Raw genomic sequence first — 12,821 nt, 5'->3', positions numbered from 1 at the left:
AAAACAGGATTTGTTTGCATGTTTATGTATTTATTTGTTATTTTCTTTTTTAGGTGGTGGCAGCTGCCCTATTACTGGGCGGGAATTAAGTTGTATGACCTAGTAGCAGGAAGCCATTGCCTGAAAAGCAGCTATGTGCTTAGCAAATCAAGAGCCCTGGAACTTTTTCCTATGTTGCAGAAGGACAGACTTGTGGGTGCCATAGTCTACTATGATGGTATGTCCTCTCCTTCCTTGCCGGTATTAAAAGCAGAAGCTTTGATCACATTTGTGGATCTGAGTCCATTCTGTCACTGTCGCCGTATTGCAGGGGCATGGCCCTTGGGCTCATGCGTGTCTCCCCTCTTCTCCCTTTGTATACCTCTGCACCATCCTCTGAGAATCCTTAAGTACTAACTGCTTCTCTCACCTGCTGCACTGTTTAGCTGATCAGATAGAAGAAGATATCTTCGTTGCAGTTAAGTTACATTTTAGCTTCAGTCCTTCCTTCTCCTATGCCTAGCTGTTTTTCTCCAACCAGCAGAACGGTATGGCAGAGAAGATTCCTTATTGTTCCTACTTCTGTTACTTGTGCCACAGCAAGTGTACAGCACACCCATATTGAGTCCCTTCCTTCATGGTGAAAACAGGATAGAAATTCTAGATTAGTCTTGTCCCCTTTTGCTTTCAGTGGTTCTGCTCCTACTCATGTGAAAATTCCTGAGAACTTGCCAGAACTAGTTCTGTGAAGAGGTTCGTGTCTTTGAATCAGGCAGATCTGTTCCTTTCTAGTGCATATTGTCTTCCAAATTGACTTCTCTGTGGTTGGTGGATAAATGATGCATAATCATACATGGGAGCATGCCAAAGAATTTACTTTGTGAAATCTCTGTTTAGTTCCATTATTCTCTGAGGTTTTCCAGATGTCTCTCTTAGTCTGCCAGCAGAATGCTCCACCTACTGGTAGTTTATATGACTCAAAAGCCATTCCATTCCTCCCTTGGCTTTTCCCAAATGAAAGTTGATTTTTCATTTGCTTTTGTATGCATGTTGCTGTTTCATCACAATGTCAAGGTGTTGCTGCATCCAGAATGATCTTCTATGATTTTTACAATAGAGGAGCTTTTCCCAGTTCTACCTTTGAGAAACTTTTTGGGGGTGAACTGTCAGACAAACATAGATGCATATGGATAAATACGTGAGGTAAGGATGGAAAATACTAGCAGGTTACTTCATTTACTTTTTGTGAAGAGGGAAAAAAGAAAATTAAATTTATAGCCTGTGCAAGTTCAGGCTGGGGATGGTGGGGAAGAACCTGTAGTCAGGCCAAAAGGATATTCAACCATTAACCACTTGGAAGTAGTAAGGATAACAACTGAATGCTCTATGATCTCTGCAAAATTGATCATTTTAGTGAATCAGCAGACCTATGATTATGGCATTATGAATATTAGTATAGATCAGAAAAGGTTAAAGAGATAGCTCAAAAGTCCTTTGTACCATAAGAGAATAATATTGGTGGGGTCTGAGTTGCGTTGAACATGTGCTTGCTGTGTAGTTGTAGTTTTCTAGGACTGCAGTTTTGTGAGTGATTTGAAGTTTATTTCTTTGTCCAATAAGTCTTGAGAAGGTGTGGTTGGCGTTCTCAAATGAAGATGGTAGCTTTTGTTTTATACTTGATTGAATCTTCCAAGACATCCTATCGACATTTTTGGGCACAAAATAAAATGTTATGTGCACAAAGAATTGGAGGTGAGTCTGCATACATTTTAATAAAGCAACAAAGAAATCAGCCTATCAGACTGTATCTGGAAATTACTGGAAGCCAAGAAATTCAAGTCTAAGATACTGGAATGCAACTAGTTACACAGCAGGGTACCAATTTAACTATATTTTTATAGCTCCCTGCCTAAAGGCCAGCCTTAACTGTGATTTTTTTTTTGTCCTGACGTTAGATGGATATAGTTTTCGGTTCTTTTCTATAAGATGATTTATAGGTCTATTTTTTTTTCCTGCTGGGATAAGAGTGTATTAACTTGCAGATTTTTAAAAATGTTTTCTCTACCTAACCTCCAGCCATAGCCAATAAACCAGATTTGCACTTTCAGAATGTCTTTCATAAAAGAATTGACACACAGACATTCAAATAGGAAGCCTGAGCTTCAGTATGCATCCAGATTCCTTTTGCTACATTCTTGTGCTTTTCTGCCAGTAGTTTTGAAGAAGCTTCAGAATGGTGCATGCTAATTATGGGAGAAGTGTAAATTGGTTTTGCAGTGAAAAAGCCATATAAGGATTGCATTGTGGACAAAAGAAAATGAAATTTAAATTTGTCCTTTTTTCTTTATTTTTCTTAAAATTTTATATATACACAATTAACAAAACAATCTTTAAACTTAAAATAAAACCTTTTAAAAATTAGAAAAGAGACAACCCTAAACAAACTAAAAATAAAAAATTAATAAAGAAAAGAAAAATCTAGCTTTATATTTTATACTGATCAGTAGTTACTGGTTTACTAATGAGTACACTACTATAGTCTGTTTTTCTATGTGCTAAACTTACTTGAATTGAGAGATTCTGAATATATGTCCTAAACTCTGAAGTGGTCTTTTAGTAGATTGCAGTGATATTCAATGAGCAATAGAACATACTACAGCATGAATAATCTGTAGCAGCATTGCCATCATCTGATCCCTAGCCCATATCTAAAGCTGTCTTCAGTTGTCTTTTCACATAGGTACAGTCTGTGTGCTTCACACACATTCTATTAGTGATGCAGTCAGGTGACCCCCAGGGGGTGGGATGAGCCCTGCACTTTTCTGGAATAGTGCTAAACTGCATCCTAAAGGAATCTGACTTTCATCTGACAGGGAGGACTAGCCATCTAGCAAACCATGCCCCCTGTCCCAACCCAAGGAGAAAGACTACTGGATGGTCTCCTGACAGCTGATGAATTTGTTTGGGAGGGGAGTGAAGCAAAGCTGGGAGGGGATTTATAAAGCCTTATCTTTAATGTGTTTTGGGTAGCTGGCAATGCGCCTTTGGCAGGATAAGGATTGTTAATGGAGCAGTCAAATTTTAAGCCAGTGTTCTTTCTGCTGGCTCAAGGACTAGTATATAGAATTTTAACTCAGCGGTGAAGAAGTGTCATTAATGTATTTTTCACTTCGTGTTCTGCCTTGTATCACATTTCTCAAGGAAATGTCTGAATTCTGACACCAGAAAAAACTCTGGTATTGTTCTTTCTAGGCTTTTCCTAAGAATCTGCTAAGTTTACCATAATGAGCAAATAAAAGTCTATTTTTGAGATTACATTTTTAATCAAATGGTTGAAGGCTCAGTACTGCTAAATAAACTGATCTGCAAATAGGGATAGAAAAGAGCAAAAAATTAAAGATTTAGTATTCTATCTCTTTAACTTCAGAGCTTCAGAAAAGTTTTCTGAACCTACTTGAAGACAGAGGAATTGTCAAGACATGCTTTCTTGGTAAAGTAATACAGCCACCAATATTGGGGAAGGAAACGTAACTCACTAGATGAATATAGTTTTGCACTCCAAAGGTCCCAAGTTCAGTCCTTGGCATTTCCAGCAGAAAGAATCTTAGCTAGCAGTCCAGTCTTGTCTTTTTTTAATTATCATTCCAGTTTTCAAAGAGCTCTGTGCTACGTCCAGTAACAGGGTAAATAGAAGCGATCCTGGATTCATGAAGTGGAAAATATATATTAGTCTAGCAGAGCTGAATATGGCAGGCAATTGCACAAAGCCGAGTCAGGCAGGCAGTTTATTATTGTAAAAATGCTTCCTGCCCCATTTCACTTCCTTTCCCAGTCACTCCTGGAGGCCAACTATTAGTATGATTCTTGTAGGATATTCTCTTTGATGCCATGTTCTTAATTTCTGCTTAATGGCACATACCATTCATCGCATAAGACACATCCAGTGCAAGCCTTCTATCAATTCTGACAAAGTGAAGATTCTGAAGCTTAAAATATAGGACCACTTGCTATGAAGATACCATTAACAAAAGTTTGCCCAAATCTCTTTTGGGTATGTAACATAAAATCTTTCCCAGAAAGCAGAAGACTGAACAGAACTTCACATTTCAATAAATTCATCTTTAAATAACCTTCCATCTCTACTCTATTGGTCTGTTGGACTGGTTCACTTCATCCCAGAGCCTAAGTTGCCAATTGATTGGATCCAGGAAAATCTTGTTCTTCAATTAGGTTTTTTTTTCTTAATCTGTTCAGTCGTGTCGGATTCTCAGAGACTGCCTGGACAAGTCCCTGCAGTTTTCTTGATAAGTTTTCAGGAATGGTTTGCCCTTGCCTGCTTCCTAGGGCTGAGAGAGAGCGACTGGCCCAAGGTCACCCAGCTGGCTTCGTGCCTCAGGCATCCCGCAGTCTCACAAGACTCACAGTCTCCTGGTTTATAGCCTGATGCCTTAACTACTACACCAAACTGGCTCTCTCCGGTTAGTTTTAGGTTCATTCTAACCTGGCTTTTGGGGTGCTGGTGGAAGAGAAAAAGCCTTGTTCACTTTGGTGGATGATTCCAATTGGGGATTGAAAGAGGTGGGGAGAAAGTCACTGTTTTCCTTAGACCTTTAAGTGGAATTCAGTACTATCGATAATGAAATGCCTCTTTAGATTAGAACTGGGAATTACGGTGTTCATAACAGCTCCATTCCTTTTTGGAGGGAAAGATGTGGGCCATTGGACTACAGTACAAGATAACTTTTCCAAGTATTTTTTAATGTTTGTGGAAACCACTGAGAAAAGTCATCCAGTGATCTTGGCTAAAAGGTCATCAGTAAATGGATGATATATACTGTAGTTCTTCCTTTCTTTTCTTCCACAGGGAAGCTATGCAGTTTTAGAATGGTTGAGGGCAAATAAGTAAAATCTTGTGGGTTGATAAGACCGCCATTTTTGATGCAAGCTTTCACATAATATAAATCTTACCCACAGAAGATGGTTTTGGCCCAGTGCCATATAGTTTCTGACCTCTGAGCATGAGGGTGACGCTTTTCAATTTTTATATGATGATGAGGTGCCTTTTCCGTCCTGTATACTCCTCTGATCTCTGAAGAAACTAGACTTGGTAGCACCCACTGGTTGCAAACAGTAGTGCTGAAGTGCAGCTATTTTTACTATACCTGTGCCTTTGCACTGGTACAACCAAGCTCATAAAAGGGTTATATTTCTCTCCTTCCCTTTAAACAAAGGGCAAAAAAGTTCTTGTAAAATTAGGCTCAGATCTTCATTCCTTCATTTCCTCTAATTTCATAATTTATCCAAGCAGTGATATGCCAGAGCTTTCATTTACTACCACATATTGTTGCACTAGCTTTCTTAATTCCATGTTAAGTTTATACAGGCAAAAGAAGGGGACATTATAAATGTTGGCTATACCAGTCATTGCAAATCACAAACTTTACCAGGGGCTATTCTTCTGTCACAGCATCAGGAAAACAAAGCATATGTTGGATGTTAGCCTGGCTGTGCACAATGTGTCCTATTTATTCAAGGTTTCCTTTGAAGCTACAACTTACAAGTTTGTTTCTTAAGGGTAGATGTCAGCTTCATTTAGCCTTTGTTAGTATTTGGATACTCCTGAATAGCAAAAAGGCAACATTTTGGGGGAGAAATGTGGCTGCTATCTGAGCAGTGATCTGTCATTTTCCCTTATGCATCTCAAGAAAACTTAGAAAATGGGCACGATGGAAAAGCCAGACTAAGATTTGTTGTAACCAAATCTCGCTTTATTAAAAGGGTGGAAGCCATTTTTAAAAATACCGTATGGACACCTGGAAAAATGTACAGCTTTTTCTTAATGATCCTTTTTTTTTTAAATTAAGCATTAGCAAAGAGTGTTTGGTGATTTAAATGGAGGCAGAAGACTTTCTTTCCTGTCTGATCTTTTTTGGGGGAGGAAAGAGGCTGTTGGATGTTGTCTTAAATTCAGGCTTCTTTTCCTTGCAGTTAAATTTAGTAAAGTTTTAAATGTAGTAAACTTTTAAAGATTTTTCTTGAAGCATAGGTATGTTCTAAAGATTGATGGGTCTTTTTTCCATTATGTCTTAAATAAAATTTCCTTCAAGTCAAGACTGAATTCTGGTAACTTCCTGGAGATGTCCATGTAGATTTTTGTTTGCAAGATTATTGAAGTGGTTTGGCCTTGCCTTTTTCTGGGATGTTTGTTTCTACTTTCCACTTTAGCCTGCAGCCCTAGAATTTCTGGTGGTTTTCTGTCCAATTATTAACCCTGATGACCTTTTTGTGATCAGCCAAGATTGGTTAGGTGCACACATTTATTTATTTGTTTGTTTTTGAAATGTATACCAAAGGATTTTCTTACCAACTTTGTCATTCTTAGTAGGCTCTCATCAAACAGATTGCTATGTAAATAGTGGAATTCTCTGATTTGAAAATTTTTAGTATAGGTCCTATCAAGCAGGCATGTATAAATTGCATTGTAGAGAAGTTATCCTGTCTCTTATATTTGTTAATTAAATTAGAATAGAAAGCATCTGATAGAGATAACACAGGTTTAGGAATACATGTGAGTACTTTGTGTTGACAGTACTTAGAATTAGAGAAAGCTGATTTAGGAATGTGGAAAAAGAAGTGGCTGTTTCAAAAAGGAGATTTTTCCTGTTGTAAACTTCATGAGATTTTATTTTAATGTATGTAAGGGAAGGGTGAAGCATAAAAAAATCAATGAGAAAAATGTAGAACATTCATTAAGCTGTCAACAGCTGGAAAGGAACCCAATTTCTCTTAGCCTCCTATGGCTGCCTTTTCAGTGTGTGCTGAATTATGAGAAATTACAGGTTTATAATTCATTTTGGACTAATTTATAATTTTGAGACTATTGAGGTATATGATTGAGGTCCAGCCCAGTTTTAAATTTAGGCAGTTGTAAAACTTCATACACTTATTTAAAATGTTTTTCTCGTTTTGAAATAAAAACCGTGTCACAAGCTGCTATCGTAAAGGTTTCTCACAGGTGAAGCCCAGCATGTACATCACAATAGAATTATGACAACCTCTTATATCAGTAGAAATCCACGGGGGGGCGGGGAGCAAGGAGCAAAGTGAGGAAACTATTAAGGGTAGTTAAAGGCAGTCCCAAGACTCAAAATTATTTCTGAATCATTACTATAAACCAAAAAATCTTCAACCAAAACTTACTTGCAGTAAAAATGGTTATAGAAAGCTGATTTGGTGCTGGACTACATAGTGAAATCTTTACTGTAGGATGATTAGATTTTTATTTTTAATTAAAGGAGTCTTTATTACTATGATCTCATGTGAATAGAAGGAAATATTCTGATGAACTGCAAGTGATTTTATTTACTGAGCACACACACGGCAATAAAATGGGTAGGCTATTCAGGAGCTGTACTTCAAAGACTTTTTTTTTCTTTTGTGGCTCCTGAAAACCACAGTGCACATACATGGCTGTGATTTTATCGGACTGGGTAGGGGCAGAGTTTTCAGCTTCTCCTTTCATTCATTTGTTCATTCATTTATTTTTGCAGGCTTGGGGTTGTTTTTCAATTAGTGTATTGTTTTTAATTGCTCCTTTGTTTAAAAATCTTGAAAAAAATTACCCAGCCATTCAGTGCATTGTTGGCGAATTTTGGCAATGTTGTCAGAAAGGGACTGGACGCTGCATATGGGCTCTGTAATATGGGGTGCTGTAAGGTTTCTGTTTATCCAGGTTGTTCTCAACATCGATTGCTCATCTGCAATTTCATCCTTTTTCTTAAAGTTACCAAATAAATGGCTGAGGCTGTGGTGGTACCCCTTAAAAGTGTGATGTGTGTTGCCTGGCTACTTACTCTCCCTCCTTCTCCCCCATTGCAGGGCACTGCTCCACGCATAAACGTACCAGTAGATGCCTAGTTTGCTTGTAACAAAAGACTGGCTGTGCACTCGATAGCACTTCAGTTGCTGGAGGCACCATTCCCAAACACTTGCAGATGATAGCTGCATCTCCTGCTGTACCTGTAACAATTTAATTGTATAAGTCAGCCCAGTCAAGCATTCCCAGCACATGACTGGGAGACATGAAATTCATTGTCATTATTGTCCCTGTCATTTTGGATCATTATATCCTACTGCAGAATTTTCCTCACTTCAGTGCTTTTTTTAACCTCCAGGAACTAGGGATTATGGCTGAATTTGAGGTGGGGGCAGGACTGTGATCTACATTTACCTCAGGGGAGCCACAGATTAAATTGGCTTTGCTCGCTGACTGGCTAGATTCATCTGTTTGTGTGTTCTGAGTTTAAGGCAGCAAATTTATGAGGATCTGGATAAAATTTCCAAACTTTGCTTTATTCTGTTTATGCACTTTGGATTGGGAACCAAATGGTGATTCTTACAGAGGGGAACATAAAGTAAAGGTGTGCTTCAGGTCCCATTCTGTCCTTAAAGATACAGGATTATTCTCCAGTGGAGGGACATTATTTGAGCATGATCCTGAGAACCCTTTTGTATTCCCTAGTATGCCATGGGGTTTTCAGGGAAAATATTGCATTGAAGCATGTAATTTCTATGTGTGAGGTTTATGTGAACTTGATGATAGGCCATTAGTTAATATGGATCTTGTTCCATGAAGTAGTGACAGTGGTGCCATGGATGCTTCTTTAAGAAGGAAGAAGGTTGCTGTGAAAAGGGAAGCTTTCACTTCTATGTTGTTAGGACAGTAGCTGAACACCCCCCCCCCCATCTAAAGACAGTTCTGTGGTGTTTATTCCTTCGGTGTGCTTAAATGAACGAATAGATTTCACTGGATTTTGAAGACATCATTACAGAATTGCGTTCATAAGGCTCCCATCCCTGTCTTTCTCTTCAGCGGGTCCCACTCGGATGCTACAGAAGTGTTTTGATTGATGTCCAGTTATAAGGAATAAAGTAACTGGAGTTCCATGGGTTGTAAAAACTGCCTTAGTAACATCTGTTGATGCAAAGGGACCTCTCCACAGTGCATTTTCCAGATATTTCTGTGGTTTTAGAGTGAAGATAAAGACAAGTTGTTTCTTTGGTTTAAATCAGGACCTTTCTTTTTGCATCGTCATTTCAGTCATATTTCAAAGGCTTTTTTTTTTCTTTCTAGTGTGCAGGGTCTGCTTTTCGGATCAACCAAAATGAATTGACCAATTGGCTTGTCACCCAAGCCTGATGTTGTGGGCTGAGAGAGAGTGACTGGCCCAAAGTCACCCAGCCGTGTCATTTCAGTCATATTCCGGAGGCGATTCCAGCTAATATAAAATCAAGTAAAGTTATTTTAATAATGCATTTGGGGTACCAAAAGACAATGTAAACACTCTATTCACAACCTAATAATTTTATTCCATGTGTTTTCCAGCATAGATTTAATCTTTGGAAATCTAGTTATGAGCCTGGCAGAAAGGTGCTTGTTCATTGTTTAGAATCTTGGCCAAAGGGTGTATAAAGAATAACCAACATATAAAACATTAGGTGCCTGTTGAACCTTTGGTCCAGAATGATTGTCTTTGGTGCACTTTCATAAGAAGCATCCCCCTCCCATTAACTCAGAACCCTAGTGCATTTAACCATGGCAGCTTATTTCAGGGCCATTTTCTGTCTTTTCTATAAGCAGTGGGCGTCATTTGAGTGCATCCGTGAAACTGCCTCACCTGTTCATTTACCATTAATGTTTGGGTTTTTTATTTACTGGATAGAAAGATGAGTGGTTTTTTCCTCTAAACTAATTGCCCACGATGTGGGGAAAATTGCCTTATAATTGCTAAGAAGAATAGACATCACTATAGGTAGTTCTTGTTTAGCGACCACAATTGAGACCTGCAACTCAGTCGTTAAGTGAAACAACTGCTAAACAAAACTGTGACTGTGCTTGTGATCTTACTTCAGCTTTCCTTTGCTTTACAGACCAAAGGAGGTAATGTGAGGATTGGTCATAAAGTTACTTTTTCTTCACTATTATAACTGAATAGTTACTAAAAGAGACAGTTGCTAAATGAGGACTACCTGTACTGAAAACATGAAATAGTGGAGGTGTAAGTAGCTGGAGAGATTAGGTGAATGTCTTTTAAAAGTAGCTGGAACATTAGCTCTCATGGAAGGGGCTCCTTGTTTGGTGATATTTATTTATTTATGCATGCATGCCTTCAAGTCAGTGTTGTTGTATCCCTGTAGTCCTTGCAGTTTTCTTGGCAAGATTTCAGAAGTGGTTTGGCCCAAAGTCACCCAGCTGGCTTCATGCCTCAGACAGGACTAGAACTCACTGTCTCCTGGTTTCTAGCCTGATGCCTTAACCATTTTATCAAACTGTCTCTTCTGGTGAAATTAACCTCTTTTTAAGCCTCTGAAAATGATTTCTGTAGTTTTTCTTCTTTCCTATGCACAGCTAGCCCTTCTTTTTGATATCCTGCTTTTGTGGGGGGGGGGTGTTGCTGCTCCTGTTGGAAGGAGGGAGGACTGTATGTATATACTTGTTTGTTTCTATATAGAAGAGTGGTTTGCGGGTGAGACAGAATGATAGTTCATTTTTGTACATGGGAGATAGTTAATTTTTAAATAGAGTTTAATTAGTATTATTTGAGTAGAATAATTAGTATTATTCATTAAATTAATATGAATGATTTTAAAAATATTTTTAAAATACATATTTAAAATATTTTTAAAAAACATTTAAAAATATTTTTGCTCTGTTCTTCTTTTGGAGGATTGCATCTAGCAAGTTGAGTTACGTGTAATATTATCACATAGAAATAAAAGCATGCCATGCTTGCACATTTTGGTGGGAATAGGGAAATCTCCCAAATTGGTTTCAGCTGAAGTTGGTAATCCTAGATTGACGAGGTGGAAAAACCACAAGATTATTTGATGTGTTTATAACTTTTTCAAAATTGTAGTCAGAATTTCCTGATGAATAAATATGGTACATTGCTAATACCATCAGACAGTCAGCATAAATTAATGGCAGACAAATGTCAATAACAATCTTTGTTCATGTGCTTTTTGTTCTCGCTGGTCCTGTGGTTCCCTGAAGTATTTAAGTACGAAAAGCTGGTGGCCATACTTAATATTTGCTGTGGGAAATGATAATGCAGCATTCGGGTGCTCATGACAGAGTAAAGTGAAAGTATGAAGCAGCTCTTGGTGTTGGCTCCTGGGTCTGCTGTAATTAGCTGTATTTGACTCATGTCAAAAATATTTCTACAGTATTACACTAAGTGCTTCTAATCTCTGTTATCTAAATTTATTTATTGTTTCGCATCTTTGTGGTTTATGATTTCCTTGGAAGTGTATATTCTATAAGTACCATAACTGTATTCTGCTGTGTATGTTTGTAGTGTGCTACCTTTTTCTCTGGACAGTGAATAAGACTTCCTCATTATTTATTTAAAAATTACCACATTTCTCTGGTGAGTGATGAAGTCACCCTGTTTCATGAAAAGTAATTCTGCATCTTCTGTATGCCTCTGACATATTATCTCCTGTCTCTTTTTGTACCTTAGATCATAATCCTGGTTCTAGTTGGTTTAGACAAGTTCATGTAAGGTAGTAATTTCCTTGATGCCCTATGAAGTGGTCAGTAGTTCATAAAACTGATGACTGGTTCTACTTTTTTTTTAAGCCTTCTGGCCAATTTCAGCTGAAAGAAAATACCACAGCCTATTAGAGTTTGTTTGTGTGTCTGTGTGTATTTATCTTACTTTATTTATTAACACTATATCTTATGTTTTATCCAGAAGTTTAAGACAGTGTGCTAAAGGTATGTATGTGAGAGAAATAATGTGGTCCTTGCTAACTCAAAGTTATACAAATTGTTAGATTAGCTCTTGGATAGATAGTTGAAATTTAATATCCAAATAGCCTTTTTATATTTTTATAAAGCCCTACAAGGCTTGACACGAAGCTTATTTCCAGGATCCTTTCATAAGACCAGAACCTGCCCCCTCTACATTCAACCCAAGTTGCTCGTGGTCCCCACCCCACATAAGGGTGAGAGCCCAGAAATTTGCCTTCTGGGTGATAGCCCCGTATAGAACATTTTGCCCCCTGAGATGGTAGAAGTCCCCATTTTGCTTGGATTCCACAAGATTGTGAAGACCATTTGAGTCCGGTGGGCTTTGGGGACAGATAGTGGATCTGAGCCATGTTTGTAATGGGTCACTTTTTTGTTGTAATTTGTGTTGGTATGAGTATATATTCTGTGATGCTTCTTAATTTTGTACAGGTAGTCCTTGCTTAGCAATCACAATTGGGACCTGCAACTCAGTTGCTAAGCGATGACCTAAAATCACGTGACCTCAACTGGGCTTGTGACCTTACTTCCCCTTTGGTCATTAAGTGAAGCAATGCAGTCACTAAGCAAAAAATTATGTGACTGCAACTTAGGATTTTACTTCTGCCTTCCATACTGTATAGTATTAACTCTGCTTGTCAAAAGCGAAAATGCATGCCGGTTGCAAACTGCACAAATGGCAATCATGTGACTGTGGGACACTTTGAACAGTTGTAAATGTGAGGATTGGTCGTAAAGTTATTTTTCTTGGCACTGTTGTAACTTAAAACATTCACTGCACAAGGCAGTCAGTAAACAAGGACTACCTGCATTAACTACTTTGAACCATGGAAGTAATGTGGTATAGAAATATAGGAAGGTAGGAAGATTATCAGGTAAAAATCCCAATTTGTGCCATACTATTGACAGAAAAAGTCTACAGTACAGTAATTACACCAGCAGACAGAACAAGCCATGGCTGCCTATAAGTGCATTAGCAATTTCCAATTCCTCAATTTGAACCAACCTTAGATGAGTTGGGGGAGGATTT

The 12,821-nt window shown here is 38.1% G+C and overlaps 1 protein-coding gene across 3 annotated transcripts in view; it reads left to right on the top strand.

Annotated features, from left to right (window-relative positions):
- GPD2 (glycerol-3-phosphate dehydrogenase 2) overlaps positions 1–12,821 on the top strand; it is a 93,036-nt gene that overhangs the window by 32,241 nt on the left and 47,974 nt on the right. For all 3 annotated transcript variants that reach the window (XM_063318349.1, XM_063318348.1, XM_063318350.1), the window contains one exon: positions 54–217. In XM_063318349.1, coding sequence (XP_063174419.1) covers positions 54–217 — 164 coding nt within the window. The remainder of the gene's footprint in view (positions 1–53; positions 218–12,821) is intronic.

Source organism: Candoia aspera, chromosome 1, assembly GCF_035149785.1.
Source record: "Candoia aspera isolate rCanAsp1 chromosome 1, rCanAsp1.hap2, whole genome shotgun sequence".
Taxonomy (NCBI): Eukaryota; Metazoa; Chordata; class Lepidosauria; order Squamata; family Boidae; genus Candoia; species Candoia aspera.
The sequence above is the reverse complement of the archived record's forward strand: the minus strand, read 5'-3'. Positions and strand labels throughout refer to the sequence as shown.